The 27,335-nt window shown below is 36.6% G+C and overlaps 3 protein-coding genes and 2 long non-coding RNA genes across 5 annotated transcripts in view; 1 reads left to right on the forward strand and 4 right to left on the reverse strand.

The window, feature by feature from the left end:
- Window positions 1-1,284: 1,284 nt before the first annotated feature.
- LOC136243921 (uncharacterized) lies at window positions 1,285-4,470 on the reverse strand. The gene is made up of 4 exons (XM_066035465.1): window positions 4,352-4,470; window positions 2,854-3,263; window positions 1,942-2,078; window positions 1,285-1,521 (listed from the first exon to the last, which is right to left on the reverse strand). The coding sequence occupies exons 2-4, from the start codon at window positions 3,259-3,261 to the stop codon at window positions 1,431-1,433; spliced, it is 636 nt and encodes a 211-aa protein (XP_065891537.1). The 5' UTR covers window positions 3,262-3,263; window positions 4,352-4,470; the 3' UTR covers window positions 1,285-1,430.
- Window positions 4,471-9,721: 5,251 nt separating this feature from the next.
- Window positions 9,722-21,118, forward strand: LOC136245005 (uncharacterized). Its single transcript, XM_066036535.1, has 8 exons — window positions 9,722-11,237; window positions 11,841-12,019; window positions 12,067-12,332; window positions 14,821-15,014; window positions 16,683-16,771; window positions 17,180-17,314; window positions 18,339-18,529; window positions 20,808-21,118. The coding sequence occupies exons 1-8, from the start codon at window positions 10,501-10,503 to the stop codon at window positions 20,967-20,969; spliced, it is 1,953 nt and encodes a 650-aa protein (XP_065892607.1). The 5' UTR covers window positions 9,722-10,500; the 3' UTR covers window positions 20,970-21,118.
- LOC136245006 (uncharacterized) lies at window positions 20,645-22,879 on the reverse strand. Its single transcript, XR_010695688.1, has 4 exons — window positions 22,247-22,879; window positions 21,299-22,157; window positions 20,910-20,959; window positions 20,645-20,850 (listed from the first exon to the last, which is right to left on the reverse strand). It is a non-coding gene; the product is annotated as an uncharacterized lncRNA (long non-coding RNA).
- A 450-nt stretch (window positions 22,880-23,329) lies between these two features.
- On the reverse strand, window positions 23,330-24,450 carry LOC136245007 (uncharacterized). Its single transcript, XR_010695689.1, has 3 exons — window positions 24,335-24,450; window positions 24,171-24,273; window positions 23,330-23,511 (listed from the first exon to the last, which is right to left on the reverse strand). It is a non-coding gene; the product is annotated as an uncharacterized lncRNA (long non-coding RNA).
- Window positions 24,451-24,476: 26 nt separating this feature from the next.
- The window catches only part of LOC136245009 (uncharacterized), a 52,136-nt gene continuing 49,277 nt past the window's right edge, over window positions 24,477-27,335 (reverse strand). The window contains exons 22-30 of the mRNA XM_066036539.1: window positions 25,657-25,704; window positions 25,573-25,605; window positions 25,479-25,517; window positions 25,396-25,425; window positions 25,315-25,347; window positions 24,945-25,024; window positions 24,820-24,849; window positions 24,701-24,760; window positions 24,477-24,645 (exon numbers count right to left, since the gene is read on the reverse strand). Of these exons, the coding sequence (XP_065892611.1) occupies window positions 24,980-25,024; window positions 25,315-25,347; window positions 25,396-25,425; window positions 25,479-25,517; window positions 25,573-25,605; window positions 25,657-25,704 (228 nt within the window). The 3' untranslated portion in view covers window positions 24,477-24,645; window positions 24,701-24,760; window positions 24,820-24,849; window positions 24,945-24,979. The remainder of the gene's footprint in view (window positions 24,646-24,700; window positions 24,761-24,819; window positions 24,850-24,944; window positions 25,025-25,314; window positions 25,348-25,395; window positions 25,426-25,478; window positions 25,518-25,572; window positions 25,606-25,656; window positions 25,705-27,335) is intronic.

A 27,335-nucleotide genomic window follows, 5' to 3' on the forward strand; every position in this document is an offset into this window, starting at 1 on the left:
CCACAGGTCTAATGGTTCAACTATAGGACTGAGGTAGTTATCCCTTAGTTATCCCAAGGTCCACAGGTATAATGGTTCAACTATAGGACTGAGGTAGTTATCCCTTAGTTATCCCAAGGTTCAATGGTTCAACTATAGGACTGAGGTAGTTATCCCTTAGTTATCCCAAGGTCCACAGGTCCAATGGTTCAACTATAGGACTGAGGTACTATCCCTTAGTTATCCCAAGGTCCACAAGTCTAATGGTTCAACTATAGGACTGAGGTAGTTATCCCTTAGTTATCCCAAGGTCCATAGGTCCAATGGTTCAACTATAGGACTGAGGTACTATCCCTTAGTTATCCCAAGGTGCACAGGTCCAATGGTTCAACTATAGGACTGAGGTAGTTATCCCTTAGTTATCCCAAGGTCCACAGGTCCAAATGTTTAACTATACAACAGAAGTGTTATCCCTAAGTTATCGCAAGGTCCAGTGGTTCAAAGGTTTAACTATATAACTGAGGTACTATTCCTTAGTGGTCCAGAGGTCCTAAGGTTCACTAATATATTATCCCAAAGTTATCCCAAGGTCCAGAGGTAGCTGCCATTAAATCCCAAGGTCCAGAGGTTCAAAGGTTTAACTACGTATACAACTGAGGTACTATTCCTTAGTTATCCCAAGGTCCAGAGGTCCAAAGGTTCACTAATATATTATCCCAAAGATATACCAAGGTCCAGAGATAGCTGCCATTAAATCCCAAGGTCCAGAGGTTCAAAGGTTTAATTGTACAATTGAAGTACTATTCCTTAGTTATCCAGAGGTCCTAAGGTTTAACTATACAACTGAGGTGTTATCCTTTAAGTCCAGAGGTCCAAATATACAACTGAGGTTTTATCCATAAGCTATCCCAAGGTCCATAAGTAGCTGCCATCAAATCCCAATGTCCATAAGTAGCTGCCATCAAATCCCAATGTCCTGATGTCCAAAAATTTTTTGTAAGAAAATGCAAACCTCCATGATTCCTAATATACAATATTACTGTATTATGAGTGTATTTGTATTGACTAGTATACTATTTGTGTGTGATACATAGTATGTTTACTTTTCTATTTGTTATAAAATTGCACGTCATTAATGTTTATTACGCGTGCAGGTTGATTGAAGATAGATGCAAGAAGTGTACTCAATGAGGTGATGAAATGATAACGTGACTTACACCATAAAGAAGATGTCTAACTGACTTGTTTATAGTTTTTGTGAAAGCAACTATGCGTTTAAGCCATTAAGGAAAATTAAGACTTATTTGTATGTGACAATTAAATATTGTAATACAGTGCAAATAGTGACAAAAAGTGATCAAGTTTGCTAGTGCTGCATGCATTACTGTTACTTATCCATTATTATTATGGTAGTGCGATATACGGCAGTGTTAGTGCATGCTTGTACTCATTCAGTCCTCATCTGACTCTGCAACCTCCTTGGACTTTTTGGTTTTGCTCTGTTCACCAGGCTCTATAATTGCCCTCTTCTTCTTTGATGGCCTGAAAACATATGTATCAAAGTAATAAATTATAAATCTTTATTTTTACAATTATGATTGACAGTAAAATTGTCTACTGTATACAAATTATATGACTGGATAAATGCTTAGCATCTGTAGCTTTACTTGTAATACTATACGTATGATTGATAGAGTGATAGTAGGACAATGATGTAGCTTTTTAACTGTAATTAGATACTAAGGTGTTTATTGGGCAATAAGCAGAAATCTCAGTTTAAGTTTTAGTGTTGTATGCTGTAAACTAAGGTGTGTTTGCTGCTAACAATTGGATAACTACTTTGGCAAGTATGGGTAGAACATTGATCGAGAACACTTCACGATTATAACAATATCATTGGTAAGTATTGTTTGTAGTATTGTCAACTTGGAACACAAATCATCTATATAATAAATTGCTTACGGTGCATGTACGAAGTTTGGCTTTTGAAATGCCTCTACATATTCCTCCAGTGAAACCCCGTGCTTCATCAAGGCAGCAGCAAACTTTTCTTTACCTTCTGGTGAATCTGGCACCTTAGCCTTAGTGAATTGATATGCCTATCAGATAATTTGTACATGTATGATTTACATTATATAGTAGTATATGTAGTTAAGCATACTGCGTTATTTGTACATCCTATAATAATAAACAATTAAAATGAGAGCAAATTTGAATTTATGCAACATAAACTTGATTACAATGTGAGAAGGTGCGTTTAGCTACATCGATAGAAATTAGAAAGTTCATAATTATGATATGAAATGTAAATTTTTAGACTTTTCTAGCAAGTAACCAACTTACGTATACAGTTCTATCTGCAATCAACCATGAGCAGTACCAAAATTTTTTTGATGTAGTCAGACCCAGGAAAGGACGAGAAAGTGTACATGACCTAAAGTACACTTTTACATAAACATCTATTAACTCCATGCACTGCTGTATATATTTAATGTTTCTGGAGCTATATAATGCATAGTCTCATGTAGCCAGACAGCTTTTTTCTTATGTGGGTGTCAGGGATTTTCCCCGATGCCCACACAAAAGAAAAAAGCAGTCTGGCTACGCGAGTCTATATAATGCACGGGTCCTAAATTCTCAAGATGTTGCAATTTTGCTGAGATTGCTATTCACGCATTCTGTGAGTTAGACCACTATAAGTGTGCAAATCAAACTTATATATCATACAATAACTAGGACATGAATTTAATGGTCAATTTCTCATCATAGTTAATAATAGGAGAGCTCCTACATCATTATTCATACACTATTCTGTTGTAGTGCAATAAGTGATTTTTGTATCAACACAATAATACTACTACACATGACACTCACAGTGTGTGCAGAATGCTTGGATGATGGTAAGTCACTCAGTGTTCCCAAGCCATCATTTTGCAGTGCTGTTAAAGCAGTTACAGCCTCATCCTTTTTCCCCCTACTCTTAAACCTTCTTGCATTTATGATATCACTTAAAATTAATACACTGCCAGGAAATACAAGGAAAAAATTCTCATCGCTTGTTTTAAGTTCCTGCGTTTTTGATAATGAGGTTGACCTCCCAGCCATGAATGCTGTGTGAATACAGCATATGTCCACAAAATCACACGCGGCTTTTATAGCATCATGAATAATCTTGTCTTCTGGATTGTTTTCTGGCCATGGCTCAGTTGAATCACGGATCCTGAACAACATATTGAAGCATGCTGCCACTCTTAGTATTTGACCAGTTGATTTGCTGAGCATGCCTAATAAAGTAAAAGTAGTAACATTAAGCATTACAATACGATTGTTGGTACTACATGCTGATTTCCAACAGTTTGGTCACAGTCCCTGATGCGAGGAGTACATAAAATTTGACTACATTGCATTATGTTTGGAAACGGTTCCATATACTGGTTGTGTGCACTATCTCTACAATTTAAAAATAATATTAAGTTTGCCACGACTAGCTGCATTTTATCAGTAAAGTACACACAGTGACTCTGTTGTCACAAATCTGTTGAAATGATGCTTAATCTTAGTGCATTTCTAAGTCTAGCTAGTCAGATCATTCTTTCCAAATTTCAGCCAGGATGTGAGTGAACACAGTATAAGATTATGAAATATTTGAGCTGTAATTATCATCCGTGTATAGTACTTTCATTGTTTCTCTGGTTTACACATTATAATATAATTATAGAGCTTTGCATGGGCAAGATCAAAGGAAAAGTGTATTTTAAATTTCATAAAGTACACTTTATGACGGCAAACAGTGCTTTATTGCCCACAAAGAGTACTTCAATAGTACAATAAAGCATTCTTTGTCGTGCAATAAAGCATTCTTTGTGGGCAATAAAGAACAGTTTGCTCTAGTGCAGGCTAATAGCCCACAGCGCTCATGCCAGTACAACTAATCACCCAAGCCGGTGAAGGCTGATATCTCTCACCATGCTGAGTGGTCAACCACCCCAGCCAACACGAGTGCTACCACTGGATTGTTTTTATAGACATACCTAAATGTTTTTTAGACTAAAAACATCTGCTAAGCTATGTTAGTGCTCAATACTGACCAAATTTTACATTAATATTTTTACCAGTGTGACGTCATGAATTACCAAAGTTAATAAAATGGACATGTGTGTGGAAGGCACATAATAATAGTATCTGCATGATACAGGGTTATGCTATCCACATCATTACCCATTATGATTTGTTGTGTACTCACTAACATTTACAAAGTCACTGTTTCTTCATACACGTGTGTTATTACATGATAATATTATTATATTGTATATTAGTGTATCTTGACTATGCTTGCTACATGCATATACGCATAAACTTATGCATATCTCACCAGCAAGCAAATCATCTAAACCTGCCAACTTGCTTACTGCCTCTTGAATTTCATCATATTTAGTAGCAAAGTGCTCATTTAAAAATATAAATTCACGAGTTGTCAGGCAGTCATCTGAGTCATCATTTCCACGTTGCCAGGTTTCAAAAAACAAGTCAATTAAAATATTATATTTAAGTAACAGTTAATATATACTTACCCATATCTGATTTGTAAATATAATGCTCAAGGAAATGTGGCAATAGTTGTTTTGTTTTATAAATGCAGCTCCAAGTATTGTGTTTATAAATCAGATATCCAAATCAATGTATGTGTTACCAACTATTTGGTATGTTGTATTCATAATTCAGGGGTGACTTGTAACACAGAATAGACAAATATCAATAGTTACATTGACATCTTATATTGCTGTCTCCAATAAATTTGTGGTAGTTTTGCATGAATGTATTATATCCATTTAGTTTCAGCCCGTGTATATAGTCATTGTGCTTCCCATTTGGAGCATAAATATGTTGTGGACATTCACTGCTACATAACATAGCATCATTGGCAACACAGACTCTTAAAAGTCTGTAGTAGCTTCAGGGACATTGTTTTCCTTAACAAGTACACAAAATAGTTTGGAATTTCAACTAGAGTAGGAACCATAACACATTGATAAAAGCTCTGAAACAAGCTGAAGTAGTGCACAGTATTAAAATATAATTACAGTAAAGCCATAAGAAGTGTATATCCCTACTGTGCTCAAGTAATGGTCCCTACTCTGTCGAAAATTCCAAACTCTTTTGTGTACTTGTTTGTTAACTTTGTTTGTAAAACAAAATTACTATGACTGGTGAACCTATGCATACCGCATCAAAAGAAAGAAATGATACCGTGTACCCCAGCTATCAGTTATCATCTTAAAAGTGTATCAGCTATGTTCTACCCATTACACAGCATTAAAAATCAAGAGCTGTTCAAAAAGCACCTCTGCAATCAAAGTAGCCTAAGGAAAGCCATCACGTGCTACTGCCAAAATCGACACTTTGATTTTTGCTATCAGCAAAGATGAATTGGACATAAAGGAGGCCACTGGTAAGTCCATGAAGAATGCATTATATGCACTGTGGTATGCCAAAAGGCACCTCTCGGACCGAAGTGACACCAAATAGTGAAAAAACCAAGCCAGCCGTAATCGAGTTACGCTTGTCTGAATGCATCAGTCAGTCAGTCAGTTAGTAGAAATTCTGTTAAACATATATTTTTAAAATCCCTTAGCAACTTGTTGAAAGCATTTTGGGTCAATCTGAAGGCTTGTGGGCTTAGTTTTATCTAACCAATACTGCTTCATCATTGTTAGGGGAAATGATGCAGGATTTTAAATGTTGTTTTTATGGGCCACACCCGCATCTTTGTGGACTCTACTATACAGTATATCGTACTGCATGATTATGACTCCCTGTGATACTGTGCCGTATGGTTACATTGATAAAGGAGCCATCTGTTGCATATTAGACATAATGTACACCCTAAAACAATATCTACTTGAGAACAGCTATGTAAAATATATACTCAGGAAAGAATGTGCTTAGGATGACAGTAACAGTTGGCCATCAGCCATTTGCCGACCAATTAGCAAGATTGCCATCCATTTCCCAATATTTTGCCAGGTCAGAAAATGTTTACTGAATGTTGTGATTCTCACTTTTCACTGATAATTACTCTGGTTGAAATAATAACACTGTTCTGTGCTAGGTGATTTTTGAAGTAGGTGGGACACTGTACACCATAGTTTAACACTCAGGTATGTTTACAATGAAACTGCATTCATGCCTGACTACCCTGTGAAACTGACAAACACATAAACAACAAAATTGACTTAAATTATACAAACAAAGAGATACTTGCATGTATTTACATGTTTATTTCATACCAAGCTGATCATAAAAGATTTTATCCAGTGGCTGCAGATCACGAAGTTTTCCACAAATTGGCTTGGGGAAAAACCACATAAATCGTTGTGACAGTCCTTTCTCAGCGTTTCGCTGTATTTCAATCAGGCTTCGTGCTATTGGTGGCTGATTAAATCCCCCAACTGTCAAGCTTGTACTTGGCATTTGAAAGTTGGCTTCACCTGACACTACAGTAAAACAATAGATTTGAACTAATGTGTTAAGACATAGCATTATGTTGCACACCAAGTGCGATGAATTTTTGATAATTTTGTCATGCATAGTATTGTACGCACTGTAGTATGCCAAAAGGCACCTCTCGGACCGAAGTGACACCAAATAGTGAAAAAATCAAGCCAGCCGTTATCGAGTTACGCTTGTCTGAATGCATCAGTCAGTCACCTTAACTAGCAGTACATTTTGGAATCATAGTATCATCATAAATGAAGCATTCATCTCAAATAAATACAGCAGCTACTTTTTGAGATATGATGTTCAATATTTGAAGCAAATAGTGCTATCTAGCTGATTTTAGTACAGCACAGAATACAACTACGAATAGGCATTTCAGTATCCAAGATTTTTAAAATAAAAGATTCTCCATGAATTCCCACTGGCAAGGCAGGAATACTGTTGCATCATTGTGACACACCTCCACTTCAGTTGTTACCTTTATAACTTGTTAACTTTTAATATTTTTCACTTACTTGAGATAGCCACTTGCCTTGCATTGGGTAACTATACAGCATTGTATTGACAAGTGCCCATTTGGTGAAACATCAGTATTTGTTCACCACAAGGCGTATATACTAAGGTCACTGGGTATCAACAAAACCTAAAGTTACTCTCATTACATGTACAAACTTGCAACTACTGCATAACTATAGAAATTTCTAGACAGTCCATGTTACTAGATGGCTTCCTATTTCAATTGTGCCATATTTTCTTTTAAAATGTATGTGGAGCTCTGGAGCCTTGTAAAAGAACTGTGCATGCCAAAGTAGCCAATTCCAACCCAACAAAATAATATATTTCTGAGATCAGCGATCAATACTCTATCTATACAATGAGCATATAAAATGTCCATTTTCTAAAAAGGGCAGAAATGCCTACTATGAATTACCACTGTACCAAGTTCCATTCGTTTACAGTCACTCAATCAGCCAAATACTCATTATGGATGATTTTGTATGAGCCAGTCTCATTCAAACTGCACTTAAACTTGCCGAAATACACTTTGATTGAAATTTCCAAAACTTGACAATGCAAGAATTATTACTTTCAAATTTGAGTACGAAGTGGGAAATAGATGCTATTAAGTTAAATGTGGCAGTGTTTAAAATTTGAAATCATCTTCTGAAACATTGTTTCAGGCGTAATAACAAGTGTCCGAAGTTACAAACATTCACGAAAATTACACACAATTGAATTTTGGAGCATAGCTCCTGAACTGATGGAGATATTATAATGAAACTTGCAGGACGGATGCACCATAGAATAGGTTTTATCACCGTATGAAATGATTTGCTTGCATGGTGAAGATAGAACATTGAAAACAAAAACTGTCCAAAGTTTGGCACCCACACACTTTTAATAGTAACTAAACTGTTCTAAAAATTCTAACCCCCTTGGTGCATTTGCAAACCTTTACATTGGATATATATAGATATAGATTCAAGGTAGAATTCACATTTTACAAAGTAAGGCATGTAGAAAAACTAGCAAGTAAGACAACTAGTTTAATGCAAAATAGCTTGGCTTTCTTTACATAGCTTGCCTCATAATTAAAATTTAATGAAATTAATATAATTATGCTGCAATATACCAATTGGGCTGAAGTATATAATGTCTAACAGTGAATAAATCAAGCCTGTAACCTTAGCTGTTATGGAGTTACACCTGTATGAAGGCAGGCATCGGTCAGTCAGCAGAAAATTCCACTAAATTAAACCGGTCAGTCAGCACAAATTCCACTGAATTAAATTTCATAGCTACTTGGCTAGCAACATTTTTGGCTACTCTGAGACTCTAATCATCCCCAGATATGCAGTACTACTGTAGTGTATGATAGTACTACATATCCATACTGTTGAAAATAAAGTTTTCTTGGATTCTGTGTATAGTGATGACTATCCATTTGTTCATAGCTGCATGACATGTTATCATGATAATACTAATCATGATGTGTGCATGTATATATAAAATATATGTGAACTGTTATTTTGGGACTGTGACACTACGTTCTGGCTATTGTATTAACAGGATTATTCATGCAATAACAAAAAATAACTTACCAGTGTTCCTTGACCAACCATTGCCATTATATAGCTCTAATAGCATTGATAGTTCGTTGGAGTCACATATACTTTTGCCATTATAAATATTTATTTTGGCCAAAAATGAGGAGAGTTCATCAAAAATTCCCAAAAGTCTTCCATCGTTATCTGTCATTAGTTCTCCCATCTTCTGAAAACTTGTGTCCTTCATTTCCCATGATCTTGTTTCTAAACAAAATGCAGGCATACAATGTAACCCTTTGAACTAGCATGTAGCTATAGCTAGCATATAGCTATAGCTAGCATATAGCTATAGCTCACATTCTCCAAACTCCCCATGAGTGTGGTTTTTAAGGCTCAAATTGTAGCTATTTCATATCAAACAGTAGCCATTTCATGTCATTATATCTACTGTACATGAAGAACATTAACGATTTCAGCTCACACATTGATAGTTAGCCATACAGGTGAGAATATATCTGCACAACATTGTAACCAGCTGCTTCAGTGACATTCACTGTGTAGCACTTTTGTAACACTAAGACCATCCACCTGGTTGTAACCATGGACACAGGGATTATTATAGCGTTAATTATATACAGGATGTCTTGCTATCCTTTCACAGCAGTAGAAATGCAAACAATAATTGCTTCTTCCTATCAATGTTATGCATTCACCTGGTGGTAGCTACTGTAGCTACAAGAAGTTCAGTCTAATGAATTGCTTGGACTCTCTACTGTGACATAATTGTAATGGGCTGTATGCACTTAGAAACTTTTCTAAGGAGTAGACTTGTGACATTTTAAATTGTAAATAGTAAGTGATTTTTAAAGTGGTGTAAAATGGAGTAAGTAATTATGAAGCCATGTAGCTACTGGATCAGTAAAATCTTACACTAGTGTTGATTGCAGAAACAATACACAGTTTTAATAATGTTTTGTGTGCCTAGATACACCATGATAATTTTTTTATATAAAGAACATTCTGGTAAACAAAACCTCACCTTTAATCCCAACTTTCTCTTTCACATCCTTGACAATCCTGGATAGCAGACTATATATAGTTGATTTCCTAGAACCTGTCGACATCGACATTGTGATCCATACAAGAACTGGTTCTGTCCAGCTTGTTTCTGGGACAGCGACTTGGGCTGGAGACAACATAAAACTGCATAGGATTACAAGCCCGGCCAATATACAACTTGATGGAACTCCAAGAGACTTTCCAAACTGCTTACAACCCTATGAAGAAAATCTATTTATTCTCTTGGAACATTCTTCCATATACAGCACTAAACACTTACAGATACAAAAATTAAATGAAAGTAGCTACATGCATGTAATCCTAAGACCGCTGCAGCACAAGTTGCAGTTAGACCTTCGGTGTTGGTCACTGCCGGCTGTGATACACAAAAGCTACTCAGGGTAGAATATAGGTAGCTAATCAGTAGGTAGCTACATTCTGCTATCTAGTATCCAACGTAGCTAGTTTATGCACAAGTCTATTTTCGCTATTCATGTATTGTTAACTTACAAGAGAAAGCTTTTTGGGGTAAAGATCCCAATTCACGTCAAAAGGCCAGCATCTCTCCAACCTTCTTCTCGTCTCAGCAGCTTCTGCGCTAACCTTCGCTTGGCTGGTAGACACAAATTCCTTCAGTGTGCTATTCATTATGCGCTGTAGCTAACTACAACAAACTAAGACTCAAATGGTTGCAAGAACTTGGTGATGCAAAGAAATGAGTCAAGCACCCGCGGAAATTTACAGTGAACGTTTACGTCATAATGGGAAGCAAGTCCGGATCGGATACCCTCAGGATCCACTGTGAAACACTAATGTACTCGTAAATTACCTATGGCGGAAGTTCTTGCGGAAGTTAATTATAAGGAGCCGGAATTCCGACGCGACGTTAAATTGGCCCATTGATAACCTATCGCCAATGGATATACTGTGTACACTAGTTCCAAGTGCTGTTGTACGTAGACGGTTAATTTTCGTGTCTGCTGCTTTACCAAAGGAGTATCCTCTTTATTGGGAGACGGTGGTTAAGTTCGCTACAGGTGACAACCCAGATGTCTTGGAAGAGAGTTTTAAAAGGAAGCTACAAATAGCCTTGCAAAATCTCAGGACCATTTATCCTGCTGCATTTATATCTGACAGAGAGCTCGCAGAGGAACTGGTGCACATGCAAAAGCGCGACGGAAGCGGAGAGTTGGGCGTGGTTTTGATTTCCGATAAATCTTCGTGTTTCCAGTGTGGCAACAGTCTTAGACTAAGGTCTGATCGTCCTAGCCAAGTCACGATTTATTCTGAATCAGTGGGTACTACTGTTGGAATGCACTACCATAAGTTGTGCAAAAATCCCAAATGTAAAGTTGTACAACACTATGGCTATGTAACTAGTGGGCTGAAATCTGGTGCACAGTATGATGATAATTGGGCAGACCTCCCATACTTCGTTTCCTCACAAGAGACGGTATTTGAGACAGAATTTTTGAAGAAGATGGACTCAGAGCTTTTAATTGGGCAATTATCATACAACCAAAAGGCCGACATTTACAACCATTACCAATGCTATGACAGCTTCAAGAAGCGCAACACCAAATTAGATAGTAAAAAGAAGAGTACAACTTTTCAAAGTGATGAGGTGCTTCTTACAAGTGAAACATGTAAAAGGTTAGTCTGATGCCACATGAAATACAGATCCCAAATAATTTCTAAAGGAATTTAATTAGACAGTCTGTTATAATACCACTTGTTATGTAAAATGATTACACTAGCATTCTGACTCCTGTTGCTAATAGATATGTATTTAAAGTATCAGTATAACTTCATTTGCACAGAATTTCCTACTCCAGAGTCTGAAATTATGTTTTGGAAATGATGACAAATCAGTCCTGTTATGTGGTTGGACATACTCAATAGTACTGTTCTAAATGTGTTCAAACATTAGCCAGATTTTGTAATAAAATAGCAGATGTCCAACAATAATTTCAGGTTCATGAACTGCTTCTACGCCGGAGTAAACATTTTAGTCATTTTACAAAATTTACTATGGATAACTTTAACTACAAAATTGATTTTCCCAATAACATTTCAGCCCTGCATGCATACATACACAAACCATAATTATTTCAATTTGGTACATATAAAATGTGACCTTTACATGTATCACCACTTAGAATTTGCAGTTTCTTGTGTATAATGGGTATTGCTTAGGTGTATATAGCTTGTCTAGTAGCAACTCTTATTTATATTTTATATTGACCATTATTGTAGCAACAGAACACCACTTGATAGAAGGAGGCTGGAAAATGCGCATTTGCGGTTTGCGGTACTTCGTATCCAGAGAAGTTTTCCGGAGGTGTTTAGTGATACAACAATCAAACCAGACATACACTATACCCTGAAAGAAATTAACCCAAAGCTCTGTTTAGCTTTTAAACAAAGATACTCAGGTTTGTAAGTCAGTATTTATGTATAATGTATTTATTTGCATGTGCAGCTCACAGGTGCTTATATCCAGGCTGTGGATATGTGCTAGTGATTGACGGAAATATGAAAAACCACAGAGACATATGCTTTGCAAAGAATTCAGGGCACATTGAGTTTATGAATCTTCCTGGTCAGATAAAGACTGGTTGTATTAATACACCAGCTTACAAAAGCCGCTACTGTGCTGATCATACTTCATTGTCAGGGGCATCAAATGAACAGCCACTTAAAGTCATTACAGCCAAGAAGACCACACGTGCTGGAATATATTATCAGGTATACAGTAATGATTATTACATTCATAATGATTCATAATGGATAAAGGACAATTTGTGACCGGATTTGCAAAAAAGGGTCTTACACACACATCCAATTTACCAACATTGACATCTCATAACTTCAGATTGGAAAAGGCTATTGACTTGAAATTTGACCAGTACTAAGTACCAACATAGATTAGTGGATGGAATATTTTTCAGAATGTTATGTTTCTTGAACACTGAGTTATGGTCTTCTGAGTTCACAGAATTGGATGTGTGGGGAAGACCCCTTTTCGCAAATTCAACCACTTTTGTTTGACCATTTCAGTCTAAACTCTGTCTGTATCTAACATATTATGCCTCAGCATTCATTACACATTGATACTTGCATAGATATTAACCAATTATACAAGGTACTTGCCGTGATTTGGTTTACAAACAACGCAGTTTCTAATAATTATAACCAAAGCAACTGATAGGTTTGGTATTCTATGAGCTATTGGTACAAGTGTGACCTGTACAATATTTTCCACAATATTAGATATATATACATTAACTGGATGGATTACAAGACTGGACTGGTTGTTTTGTTTTATTGCTTAACCACGAAGTAACTCACCATGGCACTAAAATTTGTACATTATTTGTTAAATCTCATTGGTAGTATAACTGCATAGTTCATTGAAGATAACTTGCCTATTACCAGCACTAATACAAGCACTATGCAATGCAATGCAATTTTTTTATGTACAGCTAAAACTGTAACCAAAACTAAAGGTTTTTTATAGATTTTACTAAAACTATAACTAAAAGATTTTTACTTTTTAAACTAAAGCTATAATTAATTTCGTTCCACCTGTAGAACGTATGTTAACTTATATACATGCAGTGATCTAAGCAACATGGTGTTGTTTTAGTAAGGAGTTTTAGTTTTACTTAGTCTTACGTCGCTAGCTAGTTTCTTCAATGAGTTTAGTTTTAGTAATTCTTCTTGGTTATAGATTGAGTTATGGTTATATTGCTTGTGTCATTTTAGTTTTAGTTATAGCTTTATTTAAGAACATGAAAACCTTTTAGTTTTAGTTATAGTTTAAGTTGTGCATAAGATAGTTTTAGTTATTCTTCCCAATTCTTAGATTTAGTTTTGGCACATATCAAAACATTCTATTGGGAGTTGTAAACCGAAGCGGTCTAAACAAAATTTTGCATAACATCAAGTTTTACTATTACATCTTATGAATTATGTAATAAAATAGTTTAAAATCAACTCCACGTCATTTTGGTATTCATAACTTAGTCAAACCAGTTGGTTGAAAAACCTTGTCGGCAGCCATTATTTCTTCCCCCATTCAAAATACATGGATTTTATACTAAATACAAAAAGCAACCATTAGCACCCATAATCTCTACAGGACATTATACAACAAAATAAAGCCCTTGAATTGCTATGCACGATTCCGCCCGAAGTAACCCTCTACTGTTACCATAGTAAAAGTTATTTACTGTTGATTACAACATAATACGTGCCCCCATACAATTTCCTATGGAGAATTTAATTAATCGGGTGGGAAACCCCAAAAAAGCAATGTGTTACCCTCAACCAAATTCGCTAAACTTGGTATCATTCTACGTATCGACACTTGCTGATTAAGAATCCACCCGAAGTAAGTGTCTAACTAATTGTTGTACAGAGTTACATTGCAAAACATACGAAAAAACAGTTATTTTCTGCTAAATTATTACTTATCTGAACACATAATCTAGCGATACAAGGCTCTATTCTGCCGTTTCTCTTAGTTACTTCACAAACTCCTATATATCACTCGAATCGCCATTGATTAAGGATTCTGATGAGCCATAGTAGATCTCCGTAAATGAACGTATGCGGAAGTTATGGTGCCGTATTTAGCAGTCGGTATAATTTTTGCGTATTTTTTTATGTTACGGATTTTTATAATGTATGGTAAAAGTTGACAAATGTTTTGATATGAAATTATTTAGTTGTTTTTTAATTATAGATTTATATGGATTTGCTTTTAGTTATAGTTTTAGGTACCTAAAACATATTTGTCTTACTAAAGTACTTTTAGTTTTAGTTGTAGTAAAACAACACTAATGCACAGCATGCTGGTATAAGGCTATGTACAAATAAAATAGAAACATTTTTAAAAGCTGTAAGTTTCTAGCCAGCAATTTTAAAAAGCTATCTCAGAGCTTTAAAATCTGAAACGAACTCAAATCAACTAATCAGTTAGCTGTATGTACGTCTACCATGTGAAGCCATTATTGCATGAACTTTAAAAAGTGTTAGAGCAATACCTATGTAAGTCCAGTGGTCCAGTCCATTATTCTAGTCCCATAACTGCATATACATAAACGTATTAATTTTGAAATACCACAGTATACCATTTCTTTGCAGGGTCTATGTGGTGCATTTTATACAAAATTAAATGTAAATTCAATAGTGCGACAGTGTGTATCATTATGATTGTGCAAAATTAAAGGTTTTATGTGTTGGACCAAATGATAAAGTTACTTGGGAACCAGAATCTAATGTTACTAAAGAAATGGTGGAGGACTATAAACGACATGAAGATGATAATGAAGATGACAATAAAGAAGCTGATGATCAAAGCAAAGATCATAGTGCCAAAAGAAGACGCACTGATACAGAGGATGAAACAGTAATGACACAAGGGTAAGAATAAATCCCACCTTGGTGATATTTATGAAAGCAGAAAGTTTATATTGGTTGATAGATATATTTGTTTGGGCCTGCATGCATTAAGGCGTTGGTAGATGTGTGTGGTTGGTTATGATTTTTTATAACCATAAATTTATTTATTTATTATTTAAATTGCAAGTCATAAAATGTGTCAGCTTTATCCTACAGTATATGTGACAGTAATACCTTTAGAATAAATTTTCATTGTAATATTAATAAAATTAAGAATCAGCATCAATTAAACTTCTTCACACATTATTTGTAGTTAATAGGTATTAATTAAGTATTTGTAGTTGCTTTCTTCATCTATGTAGCAACCCAGTAGTCTTACTATATTTAGCAAGCAATCAGACCTGTTCTTGGCTGAATCCAACCCTGTTGGTTTGTGTATCACTATGCTATTTTGCTTTTTCTACCAATTGTACTCCATAGTTTTGTTCCAAGATAATATCTATTTTGCTCAAAATTAATGGAAATTTTCTACTGTCTAGCTAAACTTTCACCATGTATACGTAGTGACTGTCAGTATGAAATTGCAGTACTAATTAAATTGTAGTAGCTCTGTTGTCAGATAAGGAGAAGGTTGTTTTGTCACTTCAAAGTGTGGAACAGCATTTTATTAAATCTCTCTTACTCACCTTCATATAATAATATTAGGTTGGGAACGCAGGAAAAGTTCCTTTTTGCAATGAAGCTAGGGTTTCTAATCTAGTAATGATCATGTTCATGGCTCAGTGGAATTAAGCCCAAAAGTGTCTTCAGAGCAGCCAATTATGTGTATGTTAGGTTGCTAAGAAATTATTCTACTGATTGACTACTACTGTAACTGATGCCTTCAGACAAGCATAACTTGACAACAGTTAAGGCTAAGGGCTTACTTTTTCCCTGTTAGACGTCGCTTCATCCTGACTGGTGCAATTTGGCATACTGCAGTACATACAATGAATGCATCATGGACTTACCTCTTTTGTGTCCCAATGCTTTTGCTGACAGTGTAAGGTGTCGATTCATAGTAGTGCATCACTGTGGCTTCCCATGCAGTAAATGTCCATATTATCCATACTAACTGCAGACATGCTCCACACAATCTTGTACTTTGTGACACTGTGTAATGGGCTGAACATAGTACAGTAACTTTCACAAGTTGATGGTTGGGGCACGAGTGTTTAGATGAGTGAATCTTTCCTATTTTCCATAATTATAGTGACTGGATTGATTGTAGAGGTGGTTCTAATGCTATTCTTCATTTGTAAAGTGCTGAACAAAAAAAGTGAACCGGAATGACCCATTGACTTTTCACTGATTAATATTATTGGTATGCATGTTCAGATGTCTGGATCCATTATTTTGTATGCTTGGGTTCACTAGCTAGTTACAAAGAGTAAACGAAGATAAGTTCATAGGGATGATCACCTATATACTAATGGATATACTTCAGTCTACATCCTTTCATGTCATGACTAGTAGTGATTATATGTTCACTAGTATAATTTATATGGCTGGAGGTGTAGGCAATCACCCTTGTATCTTTACTTTTTATTTCTACCATGATCCCTAGCTAAAAAATTCAAAAATTACATTTACTTGTACATATAAATAAGACAATCACATCTATGGTGACTTTAAGTTCTGCTCTACCAGGAAACTCATGGATAATGATATGAAGGAAGATAAGTTGAAGTGCAATACTGAGAAGGATAAGAACATGCGTTTGAATCACAGAACAGCAGGTACATATATATAACTTTATTGCTAATAAATGTTTAAGGTTGAGAAATTTTGTGCCGATAAAAGAGCAAAATTTTGGTCTATAATTTATCTTCTTTATAATTAGAATATGCCAAAAATGTTTCTGGACAAGTTAGAGATGTACAAATGTTACCGGGACTGTGCCTGTGAGCACATGGAGTTTGCAAATGTATTTTGTGCCGACTTATTAAGCATTGAATTAGAATTAGTTGAACAATTCATGGTCCAAGGATGATTCTACAAAATGTTTCTAACTCCAAACTACATACTATTATATGGTGCACCAACATTCAGATTATGGAATGTAGATAACTTGCAATACTTTATTACACGTATATTAGTGAATTTTATGCTAATGTGGCATGTGTGATAAATTTATACAATTTTAGGTGTACTTGCAACAATGTGGCCGTGTGGAATCATAACATCACTTAATGAACTGTATTGTTCTGAGTCAATTGGGCTTGTATATGGATACTTGTATGACATGTACAATACATTCCCTGATGTCTGCTCCACTATAAGTAAGTTGTTATTATTATAATCAGGAGTGTATGTATTATACAACAAAAAGCACAAAACTCACACTTTGTTATGTGATTCTGTGTATGTGTTCCTGCTATAATGATTAATGTAAGCAAAATATAATTATGCAAGGGCTATCATGTCCATTGTACCATAGTAAGACTTTGACTTCTTGCATCTTTGAGGCAATTGAAGGGGAGGTGATAGAATAATTTTACTGCATCCTTGTCAGTGGTTGATCTAGTTTTTCAGTGGGGGTTTCAGGTTGAGGAAGTTTTTAATAACTGTCAGGGGCAGATCCAGACTTTATGAAAGGGGAATTCCACTCTGGAATAGTAACTTTAGCCTAGTTTTAAGTCAAAGACCAAAGAAAAATGCAACTACCCGCTGTTGAATGTCGTAATGGTGATTTCAAAGGAAAAGTATGAAGTTTGGCCAGTAGAAAAAGTCCTAATATAATATATACACTATGTATAACTCTTGGTGATGTTATCACCCACACGAATTGTAAATATATTAGGGGAACGTGTGCTATTTTCAGAGGGGGATTTAGCTGTAACTATTGCAACCCCCCTACACCCACCACTGCTTGCAATTGTACTCTAAAGTAATTTACTTTAAGGTGCTAGGTACTAGTGTATGACTTACTAGCTTAGAGAATGGTGGATGTGGTTTGTTGATTTGTGGTTAGCTACAAGCCTGTTAGTGCCAATCCAGTTTCCTCCAAGTTCCTTTGTCAAAGAGATTCCAGCTAGACATCAAAATCCACTCTGCATTATCTGCACCATTTAAGATGTAGGTCTGTAATGAAGCCTTTTACTATTACCACTCTTGACAATAATTGATGCATCATGAATTACAGATAATGGTTGTATGTGACTGTCTTGCAATAATACTAGTACACACCATTATGTCTCCATACAGTTGTGATCAATTGTCAGACATGCAAAACAAATTAATAAGGCTACACACTATAAACAAGCATAACCATGTAACCCAAATATATTCTATATTTAAATATAGAGTTTATATGTTATGATGATGGATGTCACTTGAGAAAGTATGCCAGAAACTCCCAACGTAATGAAGTGTCTTCAGCTGCTGCTGCACTGGCTAAGATAGAGATTGTAATAGATAAGCTACACATGAGAGGACATGTTGACAAGTGGTGTGCTGAAAATTGTGATCCGAACAATTTTGAAGAGCTTAATGATGTAAGTTATATGAATTGTATGACGTTATTAATATACAAATGCCAAATTTCCATCTGAGACTGTCTCTGTAATAACTGGTAGTATCATCTGTTTACAATTAACTGTTAAGAAATACCGGTTTTGAGTGTTGTAGTTCACCAATTCTTGTAGCTATGTGCACAAGATTTTCACATGTTTTGCTTTCATGCCAATTCCTTAAATGATCCACTGAAGAACAGGTAGCCAATAGATAGGTTTCCTGCCATTTTAGATGGGTTTTACCAAGGTTGATCCAGATTGACTGTATCAGGTGAGCAGTAGTGGGTGGAGAGGAGGGCAAAAGGTTATTATTATTAACACTTTACAGTGACCAGCACTGAAGGTCTGACAGCAACTTGTGTTGCAGCCTTTGGATTACCTAACCTAAATACAATGATTTAGACTTCAATGACTTATAGTTAATAAGGTGTAACAGAAAAAGGGCCAAAGTAAGGAAAAGATTAATGAAATAATGAAACAGGAATGTGTCGTGTGTATTAGGCTAAGTCATGGGGACCACAATTAGCTAAAGATACAAAGAAAACTTATTTATCCAATACCATGGAGCTGTATCGCCATACACATAGCCACCTCCTGATTGGCCATAGCTTCATCAAGGCACTGGACTTAGAAAGGCTCACCACACTGTGCTTGGAAAACACAGTCAACAGAAGCAGACCACTTAAATCTGGCTGGTTATGAGAGTGAAATTTAATAACTAGTGTATTAATGTAGCTATATACATTTGGGACTAAAATTCAAGCTTATTGTCATGGGCAATAAGACTACTTTTCCCACACCAGTGATTCCAGTCACATTATTATAGTGTACACTGTATAAAGGTGTGCAATGAAGATTTGTGACCATAAAAGTGCCTTGGGTGCAAACTATCAGCCATTTTACTAAGGGCAAAACAAATGTAATGTCAACTGTAACTGATGACTTTTAATGGTGGCATTTTTGGTGGTGTGTACCAGTTTTGGGGCGATCCCTACTTAAACAGTACTTATACTGTGCTGTTTTGATAAGAATACTTTTAAAATGTAATTGTGTGAAATTGAGATCACTAAAGAACAAGAGTCAATCAATAAAATCATTCTATCACTGCAGTAGACATGTCAAACCCACCCTGTATCTGACCATAATTTTATGGAAACTATGCATATCCATTCAGTCTGAATAGAGATCTGTGTGTGACGATTTCAAGTGAAATTAGAGGAAAAAAACAATACCACTGCTGGAAAAAATAAAATTTGGCAAATTATTAGCATAGCATTCCCATGTTTCTCATTAATAATTATGAATTGCTATGCGTACCTAGCACAGTATCTTATATGCCATACCCAGGCACCTACCTGTATGGCTGTATTATTAGCTATCACAATTAGTTAAGTTAGACTACAGTACCTGTACTTTCACCCTGTTACTTAAATCGCTATTTACTGGAATCAAATATGACTGTTCAATATGTGATAGAATACCCTTGAAACCACATCGATGGATACCTGGGGAAGCAAACGCCCAACTATCATTGTCTTGCTTAGTGGTGGTGGGGTTGTTGTGAAACTTTGGGTTCCGTGACCTCTCTCCATGAGACCTGGACAGTCCTCCTGCAGATTACTAGCCCCGCCCTAGGAGGATTTACCTGCACAAGGCATACGTGCTTGAGTGGTGCACAGGCATCCCAGTGTTGGTTCACTGGGCAGCAATTATATCTGTGTTTCACATGGCTGCCGGAGTTGCTTTGCTTTTATGTATATAGTTACATTGCATCTGGGTGAGCTGCTTCTTAGTTGACTAAAATTTTATATATATACACTTATACAGTACATATATCTCAGGACCAACCAATAGTATGCTGATAATTCCTGGCTATTTAGGTCAGTGTACTTGATGAGGGATAGAATATTTTAAAATTTCCACACATACATCTCTATTAAGATTCAATAAAATTGATAGCATTGGATAAGTAGAAAGCTTGAAAAGTATGCTGTGATTTTCAGAGTCCCATAATATCAACATAATACTGCTTCAAATGTCATTGTATAACCCCATCTCTAAAGTTCCCATCTGCTTTAGTTGCTCCACCACCCTAGACATAATGTTTATATGCTTTGATTGACCACCTGATTTGTACAATTACAATTTACTGCAGGACATGCATTATTGAGAATTAAAATGATAAAATAAATATAGTTCTCTTTTATTTTTATAATGTTTATCTAGTACCATTATTATGTCCTGCTGCTTATTTCCTTAGGTGGACACAGAAGTGTGTGAGCAGACGTTTTCATGGATGTCAGCTTTTGGAAAGATGACAAAGAGAATGAACCAACATGTATACACATTCTTCCTAACTTACATTTGCCATTTACACAACGCCAAAGAGTTGATCAAGTTAAAATCATCTAGCTATATGTAGAAAATTACTACTATACATTTCATTGTACATGAATGATTTATAGTCAGTTGTATTCTCTCCACAATCAATTTGTTTTAAATTACAATTATAACTTAAGTGACTGAATACATGGCTATATTACACTTTCTGGTTATCTGACATGTGGCATATAGATTTAGAATCACATATATACAATTATATAAATAATCTATACACAACGTAAATGCAAGAAATCAACTAAAACAATATAAACTTCATACGCATGACATACACTTTATTTGGACCTCAGGATCTTTAAATATAAGGACAGCAACCTTTTGGCATTTGGATAATTTAGGGATAATACGTACCTCAGTCCTATGGTTGAACCTTTGAACCACTGTACCCTGGGATTTGATGACAGCAACCTCTGGATGATGCAGGGATAATACCTCAATCCTGTAGTTGAACCTTTGGACCTCTGGACTTTGGGATTAGATGACAGCAACCTCTGGACCTTGGGATAACGTAGGGATAATACCTCAGTCCTATAGTTAAACTTTTGGAACTCTGGACTTTGGGATTAGATGACAGCAACCTCTGGACCTTGGGATAATGCAGGGATAATACCTCAGTCCTATAGTGAACCTTTGGACCTCTGAACCTTGGGATTAGATGACAGCAACCTCTGGACTTTGGGATAACGTAGGGATAATACTTCAGTCCTATAGTGAACCTTTGGACTTCTGGACCTTGGGATTAGATGACAGCAACCTCTGGACCTTGGGATAAGCAGGGATAATACCTCAGTCCTGTAGTTGAACCTTTGGACCTCTGGATTAGATGACAACAACCTCTGGACCTTGGAATTAGATGACAGCAACCTCTGGACCTTGGGATAACGTAGGGATAATACCTCGGTCCTGTAGTTGAACCTTTGGACCTCTGGACCTTGGGATTAGATGACAGCAACCTCTGGACCTTGGGATAATGCAGGGATAATACCTCAGACCTATAGTGAACCTTTGGACCTCTGGACCTTGGGATTAGATGACAGCAACCTCTGGACTTTGGGATAACGTAGGGATAATACCTCAGTCCTGTAGTTGAACCTTTGGACTTCTGGACCTTGGGATTAGATGACAGCAACCTCTGGACCTTGGGATAAGCAGGGATAATACCTCAGTCCTGTAGTTGAACCTTTGGACCTCTGGATTAGATGACAACAACCTCTGGACCTTGGAATTAGATGACAGCAACCTCTGGACCTTGGGATAACGTAGGGATAATACCTCGGTCCTGTAGTTGAACCTTTGGACCTCTGGACCTTGGGATAACGTAGGGATAATACCCCGGTCCTGTAGTTGAACCTTTGGACCTCTGGACCTTGGGATAATGCAGGGATAATACCTCAGTCCTATAGTGAACCTTTGAACCTCTGGACCTTGGGATTAGATGACAGCAACCTCTGGACCTTGGGATAACGTAGGGATAATACCCCGGTCCTGTAGTTGAACCTTTGGACCTCTGGACCTTGGGATAATGCAGGGATAATACCTCAGTCCTATAGTGAACCTTTGAACCTCTGGACCTTGGGATTAGATGACAGCAACCTCTGGACCTTGGGATAATGCAGGGATAATACCTCAGTCCTATAGTGAACCTTTGGGCCTCTATTAGATGACAGCAACCTCTGGACCTTGGGATAATGCAGGGATAATACCTCAGTCCTGTAGTTGAACCTTTGGACTTCTGGACCTTGGGATTAGATGACAGCAACCTCTGGACCTTGGGATAATGCAAGGATAATACCTCAGTCCTGTGATGGAACCTTTGGACCTCTGGACATTGGGATTTGAAGACAGCAACCTCTGGACCTCCTTTAGTTGAACCTTTGGACTGTAGGACAACTTTTGACAACATAGGGATATTGTTTGGCAAACCTGGACATACCTGCACTAGCCTCAAGTCGCCATGCCAGCTGCCAGTGGGTTCATTGATATCAATGTGAAAGAAATTTGCCATGCCAGCTGCACAAGACAAGGGATGGTATGTCTGTTTGTATTGTTTATGTATTTTATAAATGTATTGTAAAAAGCATGGTATGTGTTTTAATGGTTTCTTGTATATTAATTTGCCTTCAGCTGGCTTTCTAGACTCTGGCTGGCTTGGCTTTCTTGGTTTGCCTTTCTTGGTTTGCCTGGCTTGCATACTCTTAAGGGTGCTCTGTACTATTTCGGTATGGCTTCCCACAAAAATATTCTTCCTTTTATAACTCACAAATGGGCTAACCATTTCTACAAAACCTACTTTACTCAAGATAAAGAATCAACAGCGCACAGTTAAGTTCAAACCCCGTGTTTTAACTCATACCCAAACATGAGTTATACATTTTCCAGAACTAGTCTTACATTTCATGGCTTAGAGCCTTAAATTTTTTACAATACATTATTGAAAACTATACAATCAAATGTGTGGTTCTACTTTTGTCCTCTAACTTCTCAAACATTAGATACTCTTCTTCCGACTTGAGCTTTCACTAATCGGTCTTCTTCATCGCTACGCCATTCCTCACCAGAAGGTCCTATCAAAAAACGACAAGCACTCTTTTACAGCAAAAATACTATGGTTACCCGTCTAAAATTTTAAAGCCTATCTATCCAATACCCAGTGGCCACGATTATGCATAAAGTATATGGTCCAGCCACTCAGAAGTGCTGAGCGCATACTCAAATTAACTTGACCATTTGCTAATTCCCTAAAGTGATAATTGGCTTGTTGTGGGTGAACTGATCAACTGACATTTGGATCAGCATTGAACTGTTAGACTAGCTGATACCTTATTGTTAAGTGGTCATGCAAAAATCACACGACTTCTCAAATGAACTCAATCTACTACACATGTATGCCCCCCAGTATCTGAACTGTGTGTATAGTTTGCATGTACAAAATTACATTGCCAACTGCATAACCCCAAAATCAAAGCACGCTCTATATTACATGGCATTGCACCAGAGGAGGTTGGACACGCGCACGTGAGCGCATTCAATTGTACAGCAAACAGAATAAACCGTTTTGTGAAGCTTCTATTAGAACCAATCAATGCAGTAACTTACTATTAATGCATCTAGCCGCTATACCCCATTCAACCCCACCACTTTGAATACGGAAATCACGATTGTATAATAAGGCACAGCGAAACTCAGTATCTATGACGGCCCTGTCTTCCTACGTATAGCTTACCGTCGTGGTTTAGTTACGTGGTAGATACAGCGTTCGCATCAGCAGTCGTATCATCAGTCGTCTTGTAACGTAGTGGGACCATTATCGGAGACGGAATCTTGTCCTACGCAGTATTAACAGCAAACTATAAACACCTAGCATCTCCGTCATTAGCAGTGTCAAACCTTTCAGCATCCGTATCGGAAAACAATGCGCACCCTCCCATGTGATAGATTCCGTTTACCAGTTTATTGTTTTCCGTATACCAAGTGATTATACCCCGCATACTAATTAAAACTTCTCCGCATATTTAAATAACATTCCGTATATTAAAACAAACTATTCCGCATATTATTAGAAGACAAAATGGACGGAAATATGTACAGGGGATGCATAAAAGTCGGAAATATATAGGGATGCATAAAAGTCAATCAGAGTCTTCATCCAATATTGCAGCTACTGGGTCAGTTATTGGAGCTGGATCATATCGTTGCTCCTATAGCAGCATAACAAAATTAATCCACATCACTTCTCACATTCTGGTCACTTACCAAACTCCCCAAAGTTCTATCCTCGTTTGGTCGTTGACAGACTGCATAAACTTGCTGCTCCTATAATAGTAGAACAAAATAAGTGTGCATTGCTCCAAAAATAGGTTCTGGTCACATACCAAATTTGCCGACATTGAAGCATAACGATTCTACAGGGGAAAAATAACTTTCAACAATGTACCATCTCTATTGGTATGACATGCACAGCAACAATAGCATTTGATGTACTGTAGGGCAAACTTGCCTCATAACCAGATCACAACAGTCCAATCTGAAGACTCACGACACCAATACTATGATGCCACACAGTGGTGCATGAGGTATCTATTGAGTTACAAAGTAAAAAAAAAATGTCTATAAAATGAACATGGCAGCATGGTGACTATTGCACTTATGGTCAGTTTTTTTTTATTTCAGAGTGCATATATTTGAGAACCTGGGACTAAAATCAAATAAAAGGGTAAAATATTGTGCACAAATTTAGCAAAGCTTAATATCAATACTGCGTGAGAACCCAAGAGAATTAGCACTTTGGAATAGCAAGTGGTGGTACGTACAAAAGCATTAGTTCAGGCCAACATACATGCTATTCCGTCACTATATGTTTATTTTACCTCAGAACTCGATGCAACTCCAGCAGAATAGCCCTGTGGAATGCATTTTCAGTGACAAATTGATACTGACACTTGGCTAACTTGTTGCAGTAGTAATGATTGATCATAATTCTACAAAAATGCGTTACATTAAAATGCCATCAGTAGTGACTAAATATACTCACATCAGCAAAAGATGTCTCAGGATAATGTGGTGGATAGTGCTAAAGTATCAAGTACCATATACAAGAATCTGCAGTATCTCTCAATAACATTTACCTGATAATGTCCCTGTGAAGGTGGTCTGTAGTGCTAAGAAAATTACAGAAGTAAGAACACATAAAATACAAGATTGAATCTAACCTCATGATCATATGTATTTTGCGAATATACATTGTAAGGGGAATAACCCTGGAAAAATAAGAAAATACAAACAATAAACACAATGTATATGAACATACTCATGTTGAATGTTGCAGCTAAACCCAGACTTGTTCCCACCACAGTTCATAGAATAAAACCAGGAACCCATAAGCACCATAAGGTGCAAGCACTTATGGGCTCCTGATAAAAACAAAAACCTATAAAATCATGCTAGAAAATAACTTGGCCATTTTCCGCCATTGAAAATATACCTCACAAATGTCCGTCTAGCAACGGTTGTTAAAGTGTTTTTGCAGTACACACCACAATAATTCTGGCATGCAATCCCCCTATACACAAGTCAAAATCAAAACAACATTTAATTCACAAAAGTCTTAGTTCAAACAAAGGTCCAATGGATGTGTTATAGACTACTACACATACATTCCGTAGTGTGGTGTAGTAAAACTGTTGATGAGCACTTGATGAAGGTCTGTAGGACCTACTATTAGTTGGCAGTGGTGATGCACCAATATGAAATTTTGCCGATTATCCGATAAGCTGATACTGAATATTACTACAATGGCCAATACCGAACTGATATTTACAGTTAGCAAAATTACACTATTTTGTTTGCTTTATAATTTTGTGGTACCGCAAAGCTTAAAGCCGCAAAGGCCGATCGGCATGCATGATTGTAAACAAGGTGCTATATCTTTTGAAGTATTCATTGTACTGCTACGGAATCAACGTCACTACGTTGGGGATGTAATAAGGATAATGATACTAGGGATTTACCTTAGGATAAGGACTAGAACTTATCATGAAAATAAATATTTAAGTCTATAGGCATGCAAATTTTTACATATCTTTAGAAAATGGTCCATAACTCACTGCCAGTTGATCCATTTAAATGCCAAGCAATTTGCCATTCAATGGTGATCGAGTAAGTGTGATATACAGTTCACGTGATTTATGCCTAAAAACATGGCAGACGAAGCATGGAATGTGATAATACAATAAACACAGTCGCCGTAACGTTCTTCATTGCTTTATACAGGTAAGATTTTGTTGCTATAGTGGTTATTTAGCTTTCCCCAAGTATCCCAATGAATAAGCTTTGTTTTGATGTCTAGGCTGGTTTTTAAGAAGTAGCACAACATCAACTTGTGTAGTGCTACAATTCCAAATAACACTCACTAAAGCCGATTGAAGCTCTGGTAATCCACACTTTGTGCACTATACACAAATATTATGGGCGTTCTGATAACCCGGAGTGCACTCTACCAAAGGGGAAATCTCCTGGCAGGCATTATTAGCAATATTCTAAAGATTAAACTACTATTTTTATCCTTTAAAGCATTTATACACTACTCACCTTACAACAACCTCGCTACACAGGCCAGAATGCAATCGCAAAAGTTTGAAAACTCGGAACTATCCACTGTACAACATTCTAACTAAGCTAAAACTTTTTCTTGTATACTTCCACAACAAAATCAGCTCAAAAATATCCTGTACTTGCTTATAACAACTGTTACACACGAGTAGCTGCCTGAATTTATTAGAATCGCCAGCTTCACTCCTGAGAAGCCTGCCCTATAGACTAATCAGCTATTGTCTAACAATTAGTTATCTATGTATTGAGATAAAACAGACTGCTAAATTCCAGATCATTG

The sequence above is a fragment of the Dysidea avara genome, chromosome 14, assembly GCF_963678975.1.
Source record: "Dysidea avara chromosome 14, odDysAvar1.4, whole genome shotgun sequence".
Classification (NCBI taxonomy): Eukaryota; Metazoa; Porifera; class Demospongiae; order Dictyoceratida; family Dysideidae; genus Dysidea; species Dysidea avara.